At 51.5% G+C, this 24,202-nt stretch overlaps 1 protein-coding gene across 3 annotated transcripts in view; it reads left to right on the top strand.

Annotated features, from left to right (window-relative positions):
* Positions 1–24,202, top strand: part of ACTN1 (actinin alpha 1) — a 95,083-nt gene that overhangs the window by 36,539 nt on the left and 34,342 nt on the right. For all 3 annotated transcript variants that reach the window (XM_059914497.1, XM_059914498.1, XM_059914496.1), the window contains exons 2-3: positions 15,770–15,884; positions 19,910–20,029. In XM_059914497.1, coding sequence (XP_059770480.1) covers positions 15,770–15,884; positions 19,910–20,029 — 235 coding nt within the window. The remainder of the gene's footprint in view (positions 1–15,769; positions 15,885–19,909; positions 20,030–24,202) is intronic.

Here is a 24,202-nt window from a genome sequence, read left to right as displayed (position 1 = left end):
CGCATGGCTCGATATGAGTGCTGGCGTGATTCTCACCCAGTGTCCTGGGCTGCCCTCCCCGGTCCAGGCCCAGGGACTGCCTGGGGACAGCTAGCTGCACACGTGCCTGTGTGGTTCTCGGCAAACCTGGGACTGGTGCTGGCCGATTCCTCATTATTCTCCAGCCTGAGCAAAGGTGGAAGGCTTACCTGGAAGAGCCGCAGCCCCTAGCACAGTGGAAAGGGCCCACACATTGGCATCCTGTGGACCCCAGTTCAGATCTCAGCTCTGCCTCTCACTAGCTGTGTGGCTAGGAAGGTTGCTTTGCGTCTCTAACCCTCGCTTTCCTCCCCTACTGCAGGATTGTTGAGTGGATTTGCTGCGATGGTGCATGCCTCACCCAGTGGTAATAACAGCCCACGTCTTTGAGCAACTCCAAGATCTTATTCCCTCTCTCTTCCCCTCCCCTTGGGGCTCCCAGAGGTCCACTTTGCCTTCCGTGTCCCCATCTTGGAGTTGAGGGCTTAACACAGTACTTTCCTCTGGAACAAGGTTAGGGGGAGGCTGCGGTGCCCTTGGGCAGCCCGTGTTCTCTGCGGCCCCCTCTCCCCCTCACTGCACACTTTCTGAGCTTAAGCCCGGTGCTGGGAGACAGAGCGGGTGTGGATCTCCGAGCTCCCTGGAGGCTGTGAGCACGCTCACCCACAGACAGAAGCCCGTGTCCCACCCCATCCCAGCAGTCAGTTGGCCAGATCTGCCTACAGCTGCACTTCTTCCCACCTTCTGGAAATGTGGACGTTTCCACAGACACGTTTCTATTCTTTAGCCTCTGCTCCATGCTCCTGACCCCCCTGCCGCCCTGTCCCGTGAGCCGGGCTGGCCATGCTGAGGTGTTGGCCAGCGACCTGGCCAGCAGGCCCGCTGCGCTGGGCTGCCGACGCCCCAGGTCGCTGATGGGTCTTAGTGGAGGCTGGGAGGGCAGGGACGGTGTCGGGCCATGTCCGCCTGGGCCTGGGTGGGGTTTTTCATGGCCCACAGGTTGCCTGTCATTTCTTCAGAAAAGGGTTTTGGGGTTTCTGCGCCGCTTCATAATGTGCTGATCTGTGTCTGTATTTTGGAAGAAGAAACTTTATTTTCCTAGACCTCAGGTGGAGAGAATTGGCTTAATGAGGCCCCTCAGCTCACGGCCCACTTGTGGGTCCACCCACGCGAGGCCACTGTGCGTCCATCACGTTTCACCCCACGATGGGCACGTAGGGGGTCCCCAACCCCTTCCCTGCCAACACAGATAACGGAACGATGAACATTCTCCCACGGACCCCCGGGTTCACCATGTGAGGGTTTCTTTGAGATTTCCCGGGTGGCTTGTTGGGCAGGTACGCGTTGAATGTCGTGATGTAGCGCTGGCTTGCTCTCCAGCATGGCTGCACGGCCCCCCCTTCCAGCCAGGCACGAGGGCTCCTGGATTCCTCCACCACAGCGACATTTGGGGTAATCCCCTCTCTAATTGTTTACCAGTCTCTTAGGCGTAAAGGACAAATTATTGTTTTATATGCAACTGAGGAGGAACTCTTAAAGTGCCAAGCCTCTCTGTTCCCTTCCTCCATTCAGAGTTCCTGGAACCAGAAACTTCCTCTTAGGCATGGGGTGATTGCTGTCATAGCTGAGAGTCACGGAGGTTCTCTGCAGAAAGCCCCCCACTCCCCAGGGAGTGGCGGTTTATAGGGAGCCTGTTAATGCCCCAACCTCCCCACCCCCACCCAGAGTGCACATCACTCGTGGGATTCCTTGTAGCTGGTGATGCTTACACAGCTGCTGGATTCTGAGGTTGTGCCCCCTGCCGCCTGCTTTCTGCTTCCGGCGTCTCTGGCATCCTGAAGGCTCTGGGTTCCCTGGAGCTTTGACCTTTCCCTTGGGAGGCTGCGTGTCTACCTGCATTCCGGTGTGAGGTCATGTGGCGGTCCCTCGGGAGGGAGGCGGGTGGCATCATAGCATTGGCGTGGGATCTGGGCTGAGGTCGTCTTACTGAGCTTATGTCCTTGATTGGGTCAAGGAGCCTAGGGCCAGGGAGAGCTGGGGCACAGTGCCGGCTGGTGCGTGCTGGCCCAGACTCAAGCACACACTGGGCATGAAGGCGACCTCTATAACCCCAGGATGGTGCCAGGTGACCATTTAGTGCACATGGGCAATTCCATGGGCCCCGAGTAGTTCTGTCTCACTCCTTCCTGTGAGCATCCTTTTTCTTTTCCTTCTTGTATTTTACTAACGAACTCTAGATATTATTAACAACTTATCATGTGCTTGGCTTTTTGCAAATGTTAGCTCACTGAAACCCCTTAATACCCCAGTGAGAAAGGTATTAACCCCTTTTACAGATGAGAAGACTGAGGTTCTGAAAGGTCAAGAACTTGCTCAGGTCCCAGTGTTACTAAGTGGCAGACCCAGATCACATCCAGGTCGCCTGCGCCTAAACCCATCCTCGTAACCATCAAGCCCCTGGTCCTCAGTGGGATCTCTGGGCCAGCAGCATCAGCACCACCTGGATTCTTGTGGGAAACGCAGTTTCTCTGCCTGTCCAGAACTATGGAATCAGAAATCTGGGGGAATTCATAAATCTGTTTTAACGAGCCTTCCAGGTGATTTTGATGCACCTTCAAATCTGAGAACCACCACATGGAGCTATTCTGCTCTCCTTTTTCTCCTTTATTTTTTCTGCCCTGCGCTTGTGTCATTGGGCCAGTCAGTGTAAGCACAGACTTTGGGCCTTGGCTTCTCTTCATGGGTTTCATGCCCACTCTAATAGGTACAGTGTCTGTCTCTACTGGGTCTGGGGCCTCCAGGAACCCCTCCCAAGTCCCTGAAAGCATTTGATAGAGCTGATGCCTCCGCTGCCTCCAGCTGCAAGCCTGGCGACAGTGGCCACCACGGGGGTCAGAGTTCCCAGCACTGTGCCAGAGGAGATGCCTCGAGAGGGCGGGGGTCCCAGCGGTGGACTGTGGGACAGGCCAGAACAGAAGCTCCAGTCCAGCAGGTTATTCAGGGACACAGAGAAGAGACCTGGAAATTTTCTTTATCCAAGCATGTCTCTTTCCTTCTTGCAAATTTGTAATAATGGTTTGGCCTCTGGAGAGGCCACATGGGGGGCTTGGAGCCTAGGAAGGACCCTTGTTCCTAGTCAGCAAATCACACTCAGTAGAAATGACCCTGGCGAGAGGAGGGGAGCTAGCTGTACTTGATTTTACTTTTTGAGCCCCCACCATAAGTCAGGTATTATGCTATTTGATTCTTACCACAACCCCAGGAGGGGTCAGATTGATTATTCCCATTTCACAGATGAGACCACCGAGGCTTCGGGCTGTGAAGTTGAGGGTCACAGCTCAACCATACAGAGGAGTCAGGTTAGATGCTCAAGGCAGCCAGACCACAGCTCCCCATATTTTATGAATACCAGGCTGGGCCAGATTCTTGTCATGCGGGGAAGTTCTCTGTGGAATTGAGTGGCCCATGGCTCTCAGCATTGTGCCAGAAAAACCAGATGACCTCACATGTGAATGACTTTTCCTTCTTTGGGAAAGGAATGTGTGGGCCATTCCTGTGAGCTGCAGCCCACAAGACCTGTGTGCTGTCAGACCCACAGGGGCCGGAATCGGACTCCAGACGTGTGGGAGGTGTCATAGGCAGGCCCAACCTTGGGGTCGGCAGTGGGGAGCAGGCTGTTCTCACACTGGCCTCCGTAAGTAGTGTCAAGTGTGCCCAGGAGGAGCCAACAGGCCTTTGATGGTTAAGCAGATGTCCTGGGGCGTGACCTGCTCGTCAGAGTAACCACTCCCTGGGGAGGCATCGACAAGGCCAGTGGCGCCTAAAGCCCACACAGTTCAGGCCTGGCCCAAGTGCTACATATCCCCGAAGGTGAGACCAGACCTCCCACCTTAGAATCTTGGTCTCAGTTACCTCAGTACCTGGAGAGAGCGAGTGTCTGGGGCCTGCCTTTTGCCTGGTTTCTTGCCAGTGGGCCAAATGGGTAAACAAAACACAACAAAAACCCCTTGATAAAAGACTTAGTGGGGTTCTGGAATATTTTAGTTTTTTTTTTTTAATAATAGCTTTATTGACATATAATTCACATACTGTACAATTCACCCATTTAAAGTATACAATGTAAAGTTTTTAGCATAGTCACAGATACGTGCAACCATTACTGCAGTCAATTTTAGATCATTTTCATCACTTCTAAAAGAAACCCCATCCCCCTTAGCTTATCACCCGCCCCCCCGCAGCCCTAAGCTACCACTACTCTATTTCTGCCTCTGTAGATACATTTTTGGTTTTTTAACATCCAGTGAGCACTTAGTCTGCATCTGGCACGGGGCTAAGCCTTCTGTTTTAGCTCACACAGCCCTCCCTCAGGATAGCCGCACAGGGTAGACACTCTTTTTTGTCTTTGTCTTACTGATGTGGAGACTGAGGCTCAGCGAGTCCAGGATCCCAAAGGCCATAGTGACAGAGCCTGCTGATGGCTGGACCATTGCTGTGGCTCTTTGGTCCCCAGGAGAGGCCAGGCTGTGGATGGTGGCAGACTGGTGGGGGCAGCTGATGCTCCTTGGCCAGGAGCTGAGAGGACAGGCCTTGTTTCTTCACTGGAATCTCGTGCCACCTGACTTTTAAAACGGCCCTGAATTCTCTCAGGAGCCCCAGGTTCTGCCTGCACCTGTGGGAAGGCACCGGGCTGCTTTCCAAGGGCCTTGGTGAGAAGGGGTGCCTGGGCCTCGTGGAGGGGCTGGCAGCTCTCCTCTCTCCCACCAGGGTGTGGTCATTAGGTCAAATCACCTCCTAGAATGAGCCGTCTGGCCACCTGTGCTTTGGCCTTGTGGCCTTGGCGACCCTCCGGGCGTCTGGTGCTGTGTCTCCCGAAACGGGCTGCAGGTGGACATGAACCGGAAACACAGGCCCCTGTTCCTCCTTCTCCTGTTCTCCTCACCCTGGCCGGGGGCTGGTCTCAGGGTTTCCTCATCAGTCAGTAGGAGAGAAATAACAGACCTCTTTCTTCCCAACCTGTAGAGCTCTGTGAATGATTAACTTTGATTGACTAGAAAGGGAATGGGAAGTGAGAGCAGTAGGACAGAGGACATTTATGAGGCTCCTGCCCTTTTCTGACGACCAGCTATTTTGCTTCCATTGCCCTCATTCTGACAACAACCCCACAAACTTGTGATATTATGTATCCCCATTTGTCAGATGAAGTAATTGAGTCCTAGACAGGTTCATTAAAGCCACACAGCCACTGAGTGACAAAGGCCAGCTGGATTAACGTTTTTTAAGCATCTGTTGTGAACAGAGCACCAGAGTCTCTAAGCACATGAGGTCTAATTTGGTCCTCTTTAATGCTGTGCCGTCATAGGTCTTGTTATCCCCATTTTACAGATGGGCATCCTGAGGCTGAGAATGAGAATCTTGTACAAAGAGACAGAGCTAATGAGAGGTGTAGGCGGGGGCCCAGCTCTTTCCAGTTACAGAGTCCAGCTCCTTTGGGAGCTTCCAGCCACCTGCCTCTGAGTTTCCAGGGCCCCAACATTTGCATGGCTTTGGGGGCAAGCGGTTAGAGAGGTGCCCTTTCAGAGCAGAGGAAACCGCCTGGTGGTTCAGCACCACTCCCAGGGGTGGAAAGTAAACAGATCTGGGTGGAGATGTTCTTGAGGACTCTGCTTTTCATCTGTGAGTGAACCAGCTGACTGCTTGCTTTGAAAGGCTGGCAGCCAGCCCTTGATAAGTTAACCAGATACTTCTATTTACGTTACCGGAACACTGGGCATCTGAGATCACTGCTGGCAGGCCTTTGCTTAGACAAGCCACCCAGTGCCCACGCCCTGGCCAGGCTGGCCACGTGCGGGGGTCAGAGGGACTCCACGGTGGCCTGAGAGAGAGAGTGCTCCCTGGCTGGTCCACAGTGACCTCCCCCAGGCCGGCAAATGCTGCAGAGACCTCGGCCCTGAGCTCTCAAGGGGCCCTGGCCTGACGCTTGCGCATGGTGGCCAAGAGTGGCAGAGGAGGGTGGGCTGTGACTGACAGCCATGGCAGGACGCCCGCCCAGAAGGGTGTGGAGATCGCAGGGCCGCTGAACTGATTTCTCAGTTGATGAGCCTAGACCAGGACCAGGGTCCTGGTTGCTGTGTGCTCCAGGGAGGGGAAAATCATCCGATGAGAAGCCAGCTTGTACAGGAAGCCCTGTACCACCTGCAAGAGGCTTAGAAACTTGCGTGGGTTTTTCTGGGCCACTGGGCCAGGGGGTACTGCCCTTCATCTCCCCCCGCAGTTAACAGTTTGCTGTCTGTTGGGGTGGACATGTGGGTGTAATTGCTGCTTTATCTTCACGTCCTGGTCCCTAATTATGACTTTCCTTATAATAGTTTACACTGATAAGGCACTTCAAAGTTTTTCACAACCCTTTCTCTATATAATATTTTATTCTATTACTAATTCTTTTAAATAGATGGAAGAATTTTTCCTTTTTCAACTCTTCCTATTCTTTGAAAATCTGGAAACATTTGTTTTTTCCCCCCGAGAATTCATGAGCCCTGACCACCACCACCACCCCTCCTCCCCCCCCATCCCAAGTAATCCCAGAGAAATGGGAAGTTCCCTCTATCCCATCCAGAGGTCTGATAAACGTATACACACAGACTTTTCTTAGATTTGCATGGCTTTTTGTTTGTTTGTTTTAACAGATAATGACTGCACATGGTATAAAATTCAAAGGAAACAAAAGCGTATTCTGTGACAAGAAAACGCCCCACCGTCCCCTGTCAGGAGCCTCCGAGCTCCCCTCCCTGGAGGCAGCCACTGTGCCAAGTCCTGTGTGTCCCTCCCGGGATATTCTGGCATAAAGCTTCTATGGACTATCCAGTAAACTAATAACAGGTGTCTTTTTGTGAGGGGTAGGCAGTCTTGAGACCGAAACCCTGATCATGCGTTGAGCCATTGAGGTGAAACCGCCCCTGTGGGATTTATTGGCCTCTGACCAGGAGCAGAGCCCATCAATCGCAATCAGCCCTACATGGGAGCTGAAGATTGTCCCTGGGTGCTCTACTTGGTTGTGTCTTTTACTTTTGCACGTTATGATGGGACAAGTTGCTGGGCTCTGACCTGCAGGGTCTGGGACTCATTTGGGGTTACATAGCTGGAAGGGGTTGAGGTGATACATATGAGGTCACATGCATGCCTGGCTGAGCCAGGGCAGAGCCCAGGTTTCCTGACCCCTGTGCTCTGAACAGTAGCTCCCCTGGAGTGAACCGGGGCTGGTGTCGAGTGTCAGGATCCCAGGGGAGCAGGAGGATGTGCCTGGGAGAGGTGTGGTCGGTACGCGAGCCTGGGGCCTGGTGGCCAGTGGGGTGGCACTGGTGTCCTTCCACCCGCTGAGCCGACCTCATTTTGGCTGCAGGTGCGTTATCTTGTTTACTCAGGACCAATGGAGAGGTCAGCCAGGTGTGGATGGCCTGGCTTGTGCGCTGAGGAGAGTACACATCACAGAGGAGTGCTAGCAGGGAGAAGGGCAGGGAGGAGGTGGGGATTGCCGACCACATTTGCAGACGGCTGGGCAAGGAAAGAAAGTCATCGCCATTCAGTTACAGGAGCACAAGCACTGCTTGCGTCGGGATGGGTTTTGTCTCCATCGTTTTCTCTCGTTCCTGTGATCGCTCACGTGGTTTTAAGCCTGTGGTACATACAGTTTCGTATCCTGCTTTCTCGGTAATTACATATCAGCCTTTTCCCATAATAATATATAGTTTCAGAACCCATCATTTTGGCCGTCTAGTGTTCCATTAAGTGGATGAACCATAATTTATTTAACTAATACTTTATTAATAGAATTTGGGGCTGTTTCTAATTGTTTCCTCTCAAGTAATGCTGGCGAGGATGTCTTTGTGCCCATGACCCTTCTCTTTCTTGAGCGATATTTACCCAGGATAGTGTCCCAGCATTGGGCTAAAGGTTATGCCCGTTTTAGCTCCCCTCGGCGAGTTGCCTTCCACGGGAGTTGTATCGAATCAGCCTACCTGCTGTGACGTGTTGCGGCTAGGCCACTGTACCCACCCTTTAATGGGAATCAGCAGAAACTTATTTTTGCAGATGTAATAAATGAAAATTGGTACCTTCGTTTGAATTCACAAAACGTGGTGTGTGTGCACGTGTGTGTGTGTATGGGGGGACACACATCTGATTGTCGTCCCTGGTGACAGGTGTGGGTCCTTGATCAACCCAAACAAGGAGAACTCCTGTGGCCCCTCACGGAAAGTTCTCTCAGTTTTTGCTTGCAGATTCCCGGATGGCTGATGCCGGTGGTGGTCTGTGAGGAATGTTAACCGTGCTGGGCACAGCTGTCTGCTTGCGTTAACACGCCATTCATTCCTGTGTGGTAACTCTTTTGTTAGGAGACTTAGAAAGTTTTCACGTTTTCCCACTGTGGAACCAGAGACCCTGTCAGTCTTAATTCAGATTTAGCCTGCTCCTATCTTTTGAGGGGCTGTGGGATGTCTTATTTTTAAGTTGGACCAGCGTTTAAAAATGAGAAGACTCACATAAAAGTCCAGATTTCTGGCTCCTCTTCATTGGAGGTCTGGCACCTGAGGACGCACATTCCCATATGAGCCAAGGAGAGACGCCTCCCATCCCCTCACCACACCTGCCCTGATACCGAGATTGTGTTCTAACTGCCATTATCACCGTGTATGCTCGGGACCAGTTCTCTGTGCCCATGTTGCTCTCCTGAGTGGAAACCCAAAGGATAGCCCGAGAGGGCCACTGTTTCAAGAGAAATCCATGAGTGCACATGGAGGCAAGGGCACTCGCCAGTCCCACTTTCCTTACACTTTCCCCTTTGGCCTTTTATTAAACCTCTTTGTGCCTTAGTTTTCTCATCTGTAAAATGCGGAAAATAATAGCACCTGCCTTGTAATGTTGTTTTGAAGATTGAGTGAAAGGGGGTAAAGCACTCAGAAGAGGGTCTAGCAAGAGCAAGTACTCAACAGATGTTAGATACTGCCATTATTATTATTATTATTATTATTATTATTATTATTAATGGCATATGTGCTTGTCTCCTCCAGACTAGATTCTCAACCAGGGGTGATTTTTGGTTGTCACAACTTGAGGTGGAGGATGTTACCTGCATCTAGTGGGTAGGGTCCAGGAATGCTGCTGAACATCCTATGATGCATAAGACAGGCCCCAAACCCTTAACAAAGAAGTAACTAACCCAAAATATCAACGGTATTGAGGTTGAGAAACCCTGCTCAGACATTTCAGTGTGTGACTCTTGGTCTAACTGAACTCTTCAAACACATCTCTAACCCAACTTTTCAAGGGCTACCTTGGGCTCTCGAAGAATCAACATTATAAGGGACCTACTTAGCTCAGCCCCCAGGGGGAGCTTGAATCCTCTCCCAGCACCCTCACCAAACACATGCCTTTGGTGGGTAATGCACTGTATATCCAGCGTTTGGTCTGTTCTTTATTACATTGAACTCGAGTCTTCCCTGCAGCTTCCTATCCTTGATCCTAATAATAGTAGCTACCATTTATCGAGCCTCATGTGTGGGTGATTGTGCTTAGCACTTGCCATGTGTTGCTGCACTGATCCACACAACCCTTCGAGGCAGGTTCTATTATTATACCCATTTTACAGATGTGGAGATTGAGGGTTGGAGAAGTGATGTCACTTGCCCAAGTTTACTCAGGGCCAGAGATGGGATTAGATCCAGGTGAGTCTTGCTCTAGAATCCACGTTCCTCACCATTACTGCCTGCCTTGTTCTGCCCGGGGCTGCACCCAACAAGTTTATTCGCTCGTCCATGGGAGGGTCTTTCAAATATTTAGGATGAGGCCCTGAGTCCACTTTTCTCTCTTCCTGGTCAAAGGGCCCCAGTTCCCAGAATTCTCCTCAAAGACATGTTTCTGATCCGCTCACCATCCAGAACGATCTTCCACCTGTGGACAACCAGCTACCTGCCTTGGGACTATGCTCCCTTTGCCTCTCTCCATCACGCTGCCTCCAGAGAGACTGCCCATCCCATGCCCTTCCCATGCCAGTTGATGGTCCATCAACTCAAGACTCTCTGTGCCAGTGCTGACCGGAGTCACCCAGGTTCCCTCTGGGTGGTGTTTTCACTTCACAGTGACCTGTTTTTCAGTGACATGCCACAAGATTCAGCCCACCTGTCTGCCCTTGGTTCTGCTGTTCCCTTCCAGCACCCCACCCACACCTGCACCTGAAAACCACGTCGTCCTGGTGGAGCAGAAAAGTATACGGGACTGGGAGTCAGGAGGCCAGGTTGTGAACATATCCAGCTGTGTGGCCTGGGAAAAGTCACTCACCCTCTCTGGTCCATGTGTCCTCAGTTGTAAAGTGAGGGTTTTGACTCAGGTGTGCCAAGCATCTCTTCCAGCTCTAACATTCTTTGATGACATGTGTTGGACAGCATGAACTTGTAATAGTTATCTCTAATTATTGTGGTACCAGTAATGATAGGTAATTATGGAGCAGTCACTGTGTTCCAGACCTTGTTTTCCGTGTGTTAAGTGGATTATCTTATTGAATTCTCCACCAACCCCATGCGGTTATTACCCCGTTTTACAGACTAGTGCCTTGAGGCAGAGCCATGTTGACTCACTTGCCCAAGGTTGCCACCTGGCTAGAAGCTGATGGACGGGGGTTTGCCTTGTCTTCAGAGTGATTGAATCCTTCCAGGCTCTTGGATTCTTGCTCTGTGGAGTGATTTTTATTTTTAAATTAAAAAAATTAAAAGATTTTGGCCACACCTCGCGGCTTGCGGGATCTTAGTTCCCCAACCAGGGACTGAGCTCGCGCCCTTAGCAGTGAAAGCACGGAGTCCTAACCACTGGACTGCCAGGGAATTCCCTCTGTGGAGTGATCTTAAGCAAGTCCTGTGATCTTCCTGTGCTCAGCATCTTGTGTTTTACCACTCCCTCCTCCCACCAAGGTCAAGACTCTGAATGCCACTTGACTTCAAAAGCTCAGCCCCTGACTCATGCTTATGGGGTAATCCTCTGTACCCCAGATCCCAGCTGAGTGTGATTATTCAGACACCTTTTAGAATCTAAAATTTAGATAATAATGATGACGGTAGTGACTACTTCTTACACACTTAATGTATTTCAAACACACATTAATATTATATTATCGTTATTAATATAAATTAACAATATTAATATGTTAACATTATCATTTTTCCTAGGTTTTTTGGTTGTGGCAAAATACACTGTATTATTATTTAACCTTCATTGCAGTCCTGCCTGGCAGATGCTGTTGTCTCTAGTTTACAGCGTGAAAGCTGAGGCTCAAAGAGGCCTGTGTGACTAAAGTCGCATTCTAGTGCATACGAGCTGGGGAGTAGGGAGAGCATGTTCTCAAAAGCCACTTGCCTTCTCAACACATTTTAAAGGAAATATAGGGAATTCCCTGGCGGTCCAGTGGTTAGGATTCGGCGCTTTCACTGCCTGGGGCCTGGGTTTGATCCCTGGTTGGGGGACTAAGATCTTGTAAGCCACTTGGGGTAGCCAAAAAAAAAAAAAAGAAAAGGAAATATATGGATAGGATACTTGTTAAAGATATAATGCAAAGCCCTTAGAGGATTTTGTGTGAAAGCAGGACTGTGAGACCCACAGAGAAGGTAGACAAAGATGCTTCTCTCTCCATCAACTCCATGGACCTTGGCCCGGCTCAAGTGTCCTGTACTCTCTCTCACTCCCTGTTGGGTTGGAGCCTGGCCAGGCCCATTTGCAACCTTGGACTACAGTACTGGATAGTTAAACTCTGTGTCTCCTTAAAATCACCTTTATGCCAGATTAAACATGGGTAGATGCTTCAAGGTCAGTGAGAAGTTGAGCAGGAGTCTGGGTTCTCTGCCAGCCCCTCCCTCTCTGTCCAGGGCCCTCCGAGGCTGTGCAGTGGGGCTGGAGGTAGGTGAAGTGCGGAGAGAGGCTGCTGAGAAGAGAGCTAAGTAGCCCTCACCGTAGCTCTGGGAGCACTTCCAGCATGGTGCCCAGGCCCTTTTTCCTGAGACCTGTCTGCATACCCGAGCTCATTCTGCAACAGAGTGGGTCCACGGAAGGCCCGTCAGTTCCTCCTATCTCCTCGCTGTTCGCTTTTCCTCCTGCTAAGCGGCAGGTGTCCCCCTCTGTCATAATGTGGGAGCTCAGGCTTCAAGTCTAGGGCCTGCCTGTGCCGGAGGAGAGAGCGTGGCTGTGCGGTGTACGTGCAGGACCTCGCTCCTGACCCTGCTGTCTCCCCCTCCCAGGCCCCGTCAGCCTCCTCTGCTGGGGATCCACAAGGCCACGGTCAAAGTCACAGGCTTTCTGCCCCCATACCGCAACCTTAGCCCTCCCCCCATAACACATCAGCACCTGTTCAAAGAAAAAGAGTCCCCAGACACAAGGTGTCATCTTGGGGACACAGCGCGGCACTTGCCAGGGTGGAACCCAGGAACGGAGTTTAGTGGCTGGAGGCCGGGAGAAGGGTGTGGGCTGGGAGCACGGGGGGCCGAGTCCTCTGAGCCCCTTCCCCCGGAGCTTCCAGGGGAGCTAGCTTTTCTCCTCCCTCCTACCATTTACTGAGCTTGTGTTACGTGGTAGGCACTTTATAAATATTTTCCAGTTAATCCGCCTGACTTTTATAGCGTGCTGTTACTATCCCTATTTTGCTGCTAAGGGACCCGAGGTTTAGGGAGGTGAGTCGGCAGGTCTCACCTGCAGACTGGTAAAGAGTGGGTCTGAGCGCTGAACCGGATCTGGTGCCCCCCAGGTGCGTGTTCCTAATCACTGAGTTACCCTTTCCTCCATGGCCTGAGCTTCGAGCTGCTTGCTGGGGAGGTGCTCAGAGGCCCCTTCATAGCAGCCTCCTGTAGGGGCCGGGAAGGGGGCTTGGGGTTTTAACCGAGTGCAGCCCCTGAGGCCTCAGAGGCAGGGCTTTGTGTGGGGAGTCTGAGCAAACACAGGTGCGTGTCAGCCTCCAGGGCTCTGGGACTGGCTTCTCCAGGAAATGGGGCTGGCTGCTTTCAACAGCACTTTTCCTCTTGCAAAAGTGGTACCTTTTTACCCACGTGGCCTCTTCTTCCTTCCTTTCACCCCATCCCCTCTCCACGACTGGGTGGTAAACAGTGAGATTTCACAGCCCCTCCAGCTGAAGGGGGGCTGGGGATTCCCACCAGGACCCCGGCCCCACTGGACCTGAAAACTATCCCTTTGAGCTGCTGGGCTGACCCACTTCCTGCCAAGTCAGCAGGAAACCCCAGGCAGAAGCTGAGTGTGGGCCTGGGAGGGAGATGAGAGTAAGGTGCTGTGGAGATGCAAGATGGTGGTAAATGACCGCCCGCCCCCGTCAACGTTCAGTGTGATGACACCCGGGCAGAAGTGCATATACAGGCACATGACAGCTGGGAGAGAATAAGGAACTACAGACAAATTCATATTTATTTTAAAGATTTAAAAATTCTGTAATATTTTTTATATCAAAAAATTGACAGCACAGTGAAAATAAAAACTAAGTAGCCTCTCATCCCCTGCTAGGTTTGCAATGCCAAGATGAGAGGAAGGGGACCTCGTAGATACTCTTTCTTGCCCTGTTGCGTCCCCTTTCCTCTGAGCTGTCTTCCTCTTCCAGAGGGTCTCTGAGAGCGCTGTTTGGCCCATCACCCCCCTGCACTGATACCATCCAGGTGTGGTTGGATCTTCCAGGACCCTCCCACTTTGCATCGGTTCCTCACTTGCTCCTTCGCCTGGTTGTCTCGCTTTTACATCCACTAGAATGTCTGTTGCACAGGGCAAGGAATTTTGTTATTTTGTTCACTGCTGCGTCTATGACTCTGTGCCCCGAGACTTTAGGGTGAGTCCAGGTGTGAAGCTGACCGGTGGCCACCATGCAGTGGGATACGGGCAATGATAAGAGGGGTTGCAGGGTGCCGTGGACTCACACATCAGCCCGATGTGGCGGGTGGCTATCAGGAAGGCTTTCTGGAGGAGGTGATATCTTAGCCCAGTCTTAGAAGAAGAGTGTGAGTTAGCCAAGCATGACACAGAGGACACTCCAGGCTGAGGAATCAGTGTATGTCCCCTGCCCACCCCCAAGCTGTGTGCCAGGCTTACCAAAGCTTTGGGACAGCACACGCACAGCCCTCTTGGCTCTCATGGGTGTGGGCTGGCCTACAGAGTGGAGCTGTGTTTGCAGGGAGAGGGAAGTACCCTGTGTTGCTGAGTTTCTAGTGAGATATGATTTAAGAATGAGGCCCAGTGTTGGAGGGGTGTCATAGTGCGGCCCCCTGTCCCCACCTCGTGTGGGCTGCTGTCTCCCCTTCTTGCTCACAGGCTCGTCAACTGTTGGTTATAAGCCTACGCAGCCATTTCTTCTCCCCAGTACTCACTGCTGTGGCACTGCCCCCTTCTCCTGCCCATTTATTGCCACTTCACTTTGGAGTTCCCCAGGGCAAGAGGACGTGGTGGTGGGGTGACCTTTCCGAAGAGGAGGAGTATTTCCAGGGCGGTTGCTGCTGTTACGAGAAATTTAACACTGTCACCATTGCCACTTTGCAGGACAGGTGGGGAGAGAGCTGGCTGGCCCTGCTGTGGGGGACGGAAGGTTGGCTCTTGAGCCCCCATGTGGTTGAGAGTACCATTTGGTGCAGAGGAGTCTTGAGTTGCCAAGGAATAGATTGGATCTAAAGAAAGAGAGCTCTTCTCTCTGTTTGTGACAGCTGGGGAGAGACACTTGCCCAAGTTCTGTTTGGATGGGCGAGCGAAATGGAAGTGCACGCTTTTTCTTTCTCATGTTTGTTGAGTCACCCTGTTCCTCGTGTGAGCCACCAGAGGGTGCTGTTGGCGCAGGATAGCTTGGCCTGCCTGATGGTCGGCTTAATACAGAAGCTTCAAGGTTGCTGCTCTCTCCCCACAGATCAGAAAATTACAGTGCTGATGGTCTTTCATTTAGTCTCCTGACAGTCCCTTTTCGAAACTCTTGCTCGTACTTTTGCACCTTAAGGTGCCTCCACCTCCCACCCCAAATACACACACATACACCAAGGGGGGTACTTACCTCTCTCTCTTCATTCTGACACTGCCCCTCTGAACTCTGTCCCCAACAAAACTGATTAATCTTCCTTTAGCTAGCTGCCAAGGGGACGAGGATTTAATAAACTTATTTACCCTAAGGTGTTAATGAGGCTTAATACTTTACCCCTGGGGTACTCGACCTTGTAACTGTGAAGATCGAAGCTAAGCCTTATAATCTAAGAGGTGAACTGCTAAGAATGGAATCGTGCCACTTCTCAGTGTGGGTGGAAATGAGGAATCAGAGTATGTCCCCTGCCCACCCCCAAGCTGTGTGCCAGGCTTACCAAAGCTTTGGGACAGCACACGCACAGCCCTCTTGTCTATCATGGGAAGAAGATTGGGAGGGGACCTGTTAAAGGAAGGTGCTGCTTTGTCCATCCCACTGGTGCCCATCCATGCCACTGGCCCTGCAGGGCGACCCCTCAGCTGTTGTCCTGCGATGAGCTGAAGGAGACTGCAGAACAATCACGCTGAGAAGTTTTATGGGCTCTGCTGTGTGGGTTTCTCGCCCTTTATGGTTAGATGTCTTGACCAACAAGGATGACAACACCAGCCTGCCCAACCCCTTATACAGAACAACTGGAAAAAGGGCGTGAGACAGACGGGTCCTAAGGGCCTCAGAGACCATGTGGCTTGTGGGAGAGACTGACCACTTGCTCTTCTTTCCTTTGCGCAGACGTTTACAGCATGGTGCAACTCCCACCTCCGGAAGGCAGGGACGCAGATCGAGAACATCGAGGAGGACTTCCGGGATGGCCTGAAGCTGATGCTGCTGCTGGAGGTCATCTCAGGTGAGCTGGACCACTGGCCTTGGGAGAGCCAGAGCAGAGGTGATGCCAGATGGGTGGGGCCCCCATGGCCCAGGATCAGGCACTGCCCGCTGGGTTCTGCCACTTTGGGAATGCTGCCCTGACACCTCTGCGTCTGCTCTGTCCTTGGTTATGGCTAGCTTTGGGTGTCTTGAAAAAAGTTGCGGGTGACGTGTGAATTCAGACAGGGAGACTGGGTTTGGTCCTGGCTCTGCTGCCCACCATCTGTGTGCCCTCGGACAAATCGCTGCCTTTCTGCCTCAGCATCCTCATTTGCATAAAGAGGAGTTTGAAGGATGGTCTCTGAGGTCTCTTCTCCTCCAAATGCTAGGATTCTGTGGTTCAAGAAAGCAACCATGGCTGACCATCTCCAAACGCTGGCTCCACTGCTACCTAGCTACCTATATCCAGGTGATCCCAGCCCCTTTTCCAGCCCCCAGCTTGGAATTTGGGTGTCCAGATACCTGGAGGGACTGCTCCTCTCCAATGCATACCTCCTCTTTCTTATGGATACCTTTCCTCCACCATCCCTTAAAGGTCGGAGGTCCCGAGATTCTAGCCTTGGCTTATGCACTGGAGGATCTCAGCTGCTTTCTTCACTTTACCTTCCACCTTGCCGCCAGTCCTAGACTAGTTTCCGTCCAGCCTTCTCCCTGGAACCTCCTTTTAAATACTGAATCGCACTGGGCATCTTCCCCCACATGTGCCGCAGGGTTCAGTGCCTTTGCTCTTTGGCATTCAAGTTTCATTCATTCTATTTCCTTCTATTATCCTTCTTTTACCTCTGCTACCTCACGGTGTCAGTGCGCCTGCGTCAGCTGTCACCTAGATAATGTCCAGAGGCCTTTGACCCCTCCTCCCAGCTTCTCCCTTCCCACTGCCCTCCGTTACCCACACGCAGCCAGGGTCCATCCAACAGCCCAAATATGGTCGCGCTGCTCCCTGCTTGAAGCTTTTCAGTGCCCCTCTGGGGCTTTGCGCCTGCAGCCCACATTCCTTAGCATAGCTAGCAGGATCCTTCATGAGCTGGCACCTGCTTTGTTTTCAACTAACTATTCCCAAAAAGGTGTCAGACTTCAGACCCTCTGCCACGTGGGGGCACACGCAGTCCTCCCCAGATGGCACGCTCTCTGTTTTCTGTGCTTTTGCACAAGCTCCGACTGCCTTCCCCCACTCCCCAGTACTTGAAAATATTTTCACTGCAGGTGAAATCTGTGAGGGGGGGTGGGGTGTGTGTGTGTGTGGTAAGATATATGTTAACATAAAATTTACCATTTTGATCATTTTTAAATGTACACAGAGGCACTAAGTACATTCACATTGTTGTGCAACCATCACCACCATCCATCTCCAGACTTTTTCAGCATTCCACACTGAGGCTTCATACCATTCAATGCCAACTCCCCATTCCCTTCTCCCCCCCCAGCCCCTGCCCACCACCATTCTGCTTTCTGTCTCTGTGAACTTGATTCACAGATTCTGTTCTAGGTTCCTCGTACTAGTGGACTCATACAGTATTTGTCCTTTTGTGACTGGCTTATTTCATTTAGCGTAATGTCCTCATAGTTCCTCCATGAAGTAGCATGTATGAGAATTTCCTTCCTTTTTAAGGCCAAATAATATTCCATCGTGTATGTATATCCCACATTTTGTTTATTCAGTCATCTTCAATTCACACTTCAGTCCTTTCCACCTTTTGGCTATTGTGAATAATGCCGCTAAGAGCATGGGTGTACAGATATCTGTTCAAGTCTGTGCTTTCAGTTCTCTTGCGTATGTACCCAGAAGTGGAATTGTTGGGTCCTAGAGTAATTCTATATTTAATTTTTTTTTTAGGAACTGCCATATGTTTTCCTCTGCTTTTTAGAGTGTCTTTCCCGACCTCCTCCTCCAACATTTCTTAGTTTAAACAAACCTGGCATTGTTCTTTTTCATTCTTCAAAACTCTGCTTAGGCATTTCCTCCAGGAAGGCTTCCCTGACTACCACCGCCCCCCCCACCGCCCCACCCCGCTCCTGCTTTGAGTGGCTGCCCTCCTCTGGGCTCCTAGAACAGGCCGTTGATTCCTCTAGTGTGTCATTTGCCATGCAGCAGGATCATTTTTGCCTCATGTGTTTTCTCCCCACTGCGCACTGAGCCTCTTGGGGCGGGGACAGTCTCATCTGTATCCCAAGTGCTTAGACCTGTACTTGGCACGTAGGTGATGCTCAACAAATATTAGAGTGACTGACTGCCCCGCTGGGCTTTTCCGCATACCCACCAGGTGCTCTCACTGAACGGGCCGGCCTGTGCACATCTGTGGGGCAGGGAGAGATTGAGTCACCGAGATGTTGCCTTTTCCTCCTTGAGCGTTTCCGGAGGTGGGTAGGATAACAGGAGAAGAAAGGGGGTGCTCCCTGCAGAGGTCCTCTGAGTGTGGTCCCTGGACCACCCAGCAGAATCAGCAGGACAGCTTGGCCACATGCAGATTCCCAGCCCACACCCCAGACCTCCTAAATCAGAAACTCAGGAAGCAGGGGAAGGGGACTGGACGTCTGCAGTTAGCAGGTCCTCCTGGTGGTTTTGTGCTGATCGAAGTCCCAGAACCGCTATCCTTGCTGCCTCCACTGTCTTGGAGAAGCCCCGTTCCAGCCAGTGTACGTGGCTGGCGGGCTGGCTGGCGAGCTCAGGCTTAGCAGGACCTAAGGGCTGGGGCTCTAGCGGGAGCAGCCTTCCGGGGGCACGAGGTGCTGCCTCCATCCATCCTATCGGAAGGGAGCCCTGCGGCATCTCATCTGCTCAGGAGGGCGGTAGGGTGCCTTGCCAGAGAGGGGGGCAGTGGCCACAGCCTTGGGAAAGCCGTGAGCGGAAAGTCTTGATTTAATAATAAAAACCCAGCTGTGCTTCCCTGGGAGCTGCCAGGCCAAATGACATCTGTGGTAGGAATTCTGTTCTCTAGAAGCTGGGGAGCCCCCTGGGGAGTTGGGAGGCCCCCTGGAGAAGTGCCGCTCTGACAGGGTGGGCATGGCCCAGCATCAGGGCCACCCTGCCCCTCGAGATCTCTCAGCCAGACTGTCGATGTACTCGGAAGGGGGCGGGGAGGGCACCACTGGGCTGGTCTGGAGACCGTGGCAGGTGCAAGGGTCCTGAATTTCAGGTCCTAGGATGGTGGTTCTCAGCCTTTTAGGGTCCCTGACCTCTTAGAGACTCTGAGCGCTGTGCGCCCGTTCCCCAGATATGGGCACACATGTTGTACATATACATTTTTCAAATGGTTTCAGGAGGTCCCTGGACACCTGTGGTCTGTGCTCTTAACAGGGTGTTTGGAGAACCCGTTCCTCAACGCCTATTTCCCGGCAGCTTCTGACCGAAAAGCCTGAGCAGCAGAAGCTCCCCTGTGGAAGCTGGAGGTGTGGGGTGGGGTGGGGGAGTGGCTGCTGAGTGAGGGTGGGGGGTTGACTCAGAGCTGAGCCGAGGGTACCCCTGGGAGGCAGTAACTGGACAAGAGCAGCGGTTCTCAAATGAGAGAGGGACTCCGTGGCAGCGCACAGGGAACTCTTCCAGAATACTCTAGAGCGACCCAAACACTCTCCCAGGCCAAAACAGTCTAGGCTAGGAGTTCGGGGCCTTTGCATATGCTGTTCCTTCTGCCTTGGTCACCATTCCCTGCAGTCTGGGCCTGGCTGCCTCCCACTCAGAGGCCTCCCCTGACCACCTCACAACTCTTTCACCCTCCTACCTGCCCTCCTCTGCTGTCTCTTTTAAAGCATTTATTTTAAGCATTTACCCTTCTGGCTATTTGTTCATTTGTGTGTTTCTCTGATGAAGATCTGTCTCTCCTCCTGGACCATAAGTACATGAAGGCAGCAAACTGTTCTGTTCACCCCCATATTCCCAGCACACAGCCAAGTCCTTGGCATATGTTAGGGGCTTAATACAGACTTGCTGAGTGGCTGCAAGCAGTTTAGACCTGAGAAGTAGGAGAACAGCATCTCACTTCCTGTTCCTCCCTCTCGGTCTGTGTTCAGGTGAACGCTTGGCCAAGCCGGAGAGAGGCAAAATGAGGGTGCACAAGATCTCCAATGTCAACAAGGCCCTGGACTTCATAGCCAGCAAGGGGGTCAAGCTGGTGTCCATAGGAGCTGAAGGTGAGTAAGGCCTGCCCCTGGCTGCCCCCCCGGAGCTGGATTCTCCCCACCCCCGCAACTTCCTGGTTCTCTTGGCCTTTTCCAGCCTGACTCCTAGACCCACTCCTATGTCCCACCCACTCCTAGACATCCCTGGGGGCATTTGGAAGTGGGGCTCCCAGCACCTCCACCTGGTCGACCCGTGGATCCTTCATGTAAAAACAGCACTTCCCATCCAGTCTCTGCACCTTGGCAACCCCTCCGCTGAATCCTAGCGCTGTGGGATACACCTGTGTGGAATGCCACCTCCCTCTTCCACAGGCCTTGCTGCACTGTGCTGTCCCAAGCAGAGAGTTCTGTGGTCTGGGGAGAGTGTGCAGACCCTGGCTGGGTGGAGGCAGCCCCCTGCAGGATGGCTGTCTACACACCTTTAGGAACATCTTTAATATCATTTCCCTGCAGAGCAGCTTCTTGACTCTTTTCCCTTTACTTACAAAAAAATTGTTTATACACCTGAAAACTAACACAAGATTGTAAATCAACTTTACTTCAATTTAAAAAAATTGTTTAAAGCTCAGTCTAAACCATTATTAGCGTGTTCTTTTTTTTTATTTTTATTAGCGTGTTCTTAATGGTTAAAAGGGGGTCGCACAATTTCTTGTGTGCACTGTAATGGTTCTGAAGGATTTAGGGAGGGTCGTGAGGTGATTAGAATAAAATACCATAACTAGGCCCCGTCAGGACTGTGTCCCATGGATTCTGCAATGGGTTGGGCATCTGCTGTGTGGTGCCAGAGATCAAAAGGTGAGTAAGACGCCGTCTCCATTCATTCATTCCTTCATTGTAGATATAACCCTGGCTGTGATTACTGATCACTCGCTCTGCAGCAGGTACTGTGCTGAAGCCCTTTGCACCAGTGATCTCATTTCATCCTCACCAGCCCTATGAGGTGGCTCTAATTATTATCCCCATTTTACAATGGGAAAATACATGCCTGACGAGATTAACTTGTCCCAAGTCCCATCATCAGCAAGTGGTAAAGCCAGAACTCAAATTCGGGTCTGCGTGACTCCAGAGAAATATCGCAGAGGGTGGCCTTTCCTTGCAGAGGTTGGAGGGTCTTGCTTCAGTCAATCCATAGGAGCTGATCTCTTCTCTGGTTGATGACTTTAAAGTCCTCCTCTTTTTTTCTAGAAATTGAGGGATTTGATGTATCAACATCAAACTGAGAAACTTGAGCACAGCGGTTGGCAGACTACATTCCATGGGGTCCAACCTGGCTGACCCGGGTTTTTGTAAATATTGGACCACGGCCATACCCATTTGTTTACATATTATTGGTTGCTTTCCTGCTACAGGCGGAATTGAATAGTTGTGACAGAAACCATATGGCCTGCAAAGCCGAAAGTATTTCCTATCAAGCCCTTGACAGGAAAAGCTTGCTGACCCCTTCCTTACCGGGGACTCAGGCTAGTACTTGAGGCCATCACGGGTGGTGCCTTATACATCCCATCCCCTCAGCTGTGAGGCAGAGATCACGTCTTCTACATCCTTGTGGCCCCAGCTCCTAGCAGCATGATGCACAGTCAGTGCTCAGTAAATGTTCGAAGGGCTTGTGCGTAGCAGGATACTTCACTTTGTGAGTGGGAAAATAATCGCTGCCTGTTAAGAAGAAAAGAATAGTTTGTTCTCTTAGGGAGGAATCAAGACTTGGCAGAAAAAGTTTCAACCAAGCAGGTATGGGAAGCCAAAGAACTTGCCACTCAGGTCGTCTGGTGCAAGCTCAGATGCTCGCTGGGACACGGAAGTAGAGGATGTATGACGTGGGCTGTGGTGAACGGTAGGGATGAGTGGGGAGAAGAGGGGAGAACATGTTCTTCTAAGCAGGGCAGCTGCCATGTAGATCTAACCAGTTGTTGCTGTGTGGGAATACTCATCAAGCATTGCTAGATCTTCCAATTTTTCAAAAGAAGCCAGAAATCCAGATTTTTAGTGAGGAAAATTTAGCAACTACCTAAAAAAATATTTTTGTAAAGACTCTGAATACCAAAGGGGAGGAAGAAAGGAGAAGATGGGCGAGAATAGCACTTGCTGAGTTCCAGATCTGTGGCTGACTAGACAGGATACTTTAACAGGCTTGTCATGTCACCAGCCACATTTTACAGTCAAGGAAACTGAGGCTCGAAGAAGTTGATGGAATGGAAGTGTGTAGTACAGGCTCTGGGTCAGACTGCTTCCATATGGCAGAGCCCAGTAAACCCCGGGGGTTTGGGCTCTGGAGCTGAGGGCTAAAGCTCTCCCATCACCCCAAGGCTTTGCTGCCTCCTCTGCAGGGGCCCAGGACAGAAATTGCATGTCTGATTTTCCTCAGCTCTGAAGTGACAGGTCAAGCTGGCTGTGTTGTCTCAACAGAGGGGTAAGGAGCAAAGACTGACATGGGTGTAAACGCTCACGACGCCCCTCTAATCTCTGGGGAGTCACCTAACCTAGCTGGCCGGAGTTTTCTAGCTCCTTTGGCACAGGCCTCGCTTCTCAAAAGATTTCTAAAGCCTCCTTAAAATGAGACATTCCCTACCTTCTTGCTGCCTTTAGGCCAAGGCTTCCCTCTTTGAGATCCTTGCTCCCGTTTCAAGCTGAAATAATAACCTATATAGGAAAAGAATCTGAAAGAGAATGAATATATGTATATGTATAACTGAATCACTTTGGGGTATACCTGAAACTAACACAACATTATAAATCAACTATACTCCAATAAATTTAAAAAAAGAAAACAAAAAAAGCTGAGCACCGAGATCGTGCCAGGACGGCCGCTCTGCTGAGCCAGGAAACTGGATGAGGCCCTGAATGGGTTTTGTTTATTTTAATGAAGTGAAGTTTACTGCTGTAGACTATAAAAGGCAGTGGAATGGATCACCTGGAAGGAGCCCTCTTGGGGTTGGGGTGGGGGAGATGTTGCCAATTGTCCTGGCTGGGGTGCCCTGGGGACCAGGCCCAGCCCAGGTGAAAGGCCCCAGACCTTTGAAGGGTTATCACGTAGGGCAAGGTCTCGACTCTGGCTGACCCTGACGTGCGGAACCAGGCCCGGAAGGAAGACCCTGTAGGCAGGCTGACTGTGGATAACATACAGAACCTTAGGGGATGCAGGGAAAGGGTGCTCTGGGAAAGGCACGGGTTCCCTGCCCCAAAAGATGTTCAGATGGAGGCCAGAGGCAAGAAGCATCCACACCGCGGCAGGGGTTCGAATAGATCCTTAGGATTTCTTGTGTGATACTTGATTCTAGAATGTCTAGACTTCACGGGGTTGGGACTTGACGTGGGTGAGTGGTTGGGATTTAACCAGATGAGAGCACCTGAGAAGGATTTTTCCTTTTAAAATCTTGAGGCAGGGAAAGCTTGATGGCTTTGGGTGCTAGAGCCTGGGGGTGGGCTCGGTAATTTAGCATCTGTCCTTAGGATGGAGGGGGCGGTGGGTACAGTAGCTAAACCCAATGGTCTTGGGAGGTGCTGACCCCCAGGGTTCTAGTTTCTATCACGTGGAGTTCCTTCGGCATCATTCATTCCACCATCTGAATACTGCTCAGGTGACTGCCGCCCTGGACTGGGGCCAGGGGAGAGGCAGGTTCTCAGTAAAAGCAGGATGTGAACAGCTTCACAGGTAGCTGTGGTCTAGGAATGGCTTCTTCCCACACCCACAGTGACACTGTTTTTTTGGTTTGGTTTGGTTTTTTAAAGATTTTTTTGATGTGGGCCATTTTTAAAGTCCTTGTTGAATTTGTTACACTATTGCTTCTGTTTTATGTTTTGGTTTTTTGGCCACAAGCCATGTGGGATCTTAGCTCCCCAACCAGGGATCGAACCCACACCCTCTGCATTGGAAGGCGAATTCTTAACCACTGGACCGCCAGGGAAGTCCCAGACATTGTTAATCTAGCGTCATGGTTTTTCCCCCAGGGGCCCGGTTGTGGCCTTGGAACCCTTCTTTTGGACCCAGCATTTCAGGCCATTTAGATGCCTATGAGATGGGCAGCCTTACTCCAAACACAGAGATGCCTGGGGAAAGGATCTACCGTTCTCGGGACCAGGGCAGGAGAGCCCTCTGGGGAGGGTTACACTCTGAGGGTGTGTGGGGAATCAGGTGGGCACTGGGGATGGGTGGTCCATGGGCTGTTAACTGTACACACACCACTCTCT

This window comes from Balaenoptera ricei, chromosome 2, assembly GCF_028023285.1.
Source record: "Balaenoptera ricei isolate mBalRic1 chromosome 2, mBalRic1.hap2, whole genome shotgun sequence".
Classification (NCBI taxonomy): domain Eukaryota; kingdom Metazoa; phylum Chordata; class Mammalia; order Artiodactyla; family Balaenopteridae; genus Balaenoptera; species Balaenoptera ricei.
The sequence above is the reverse complement of the archived record's forward strand: the minus strand, read 5'-3'. Positions and strand labels throughout refer to the sequence as shown.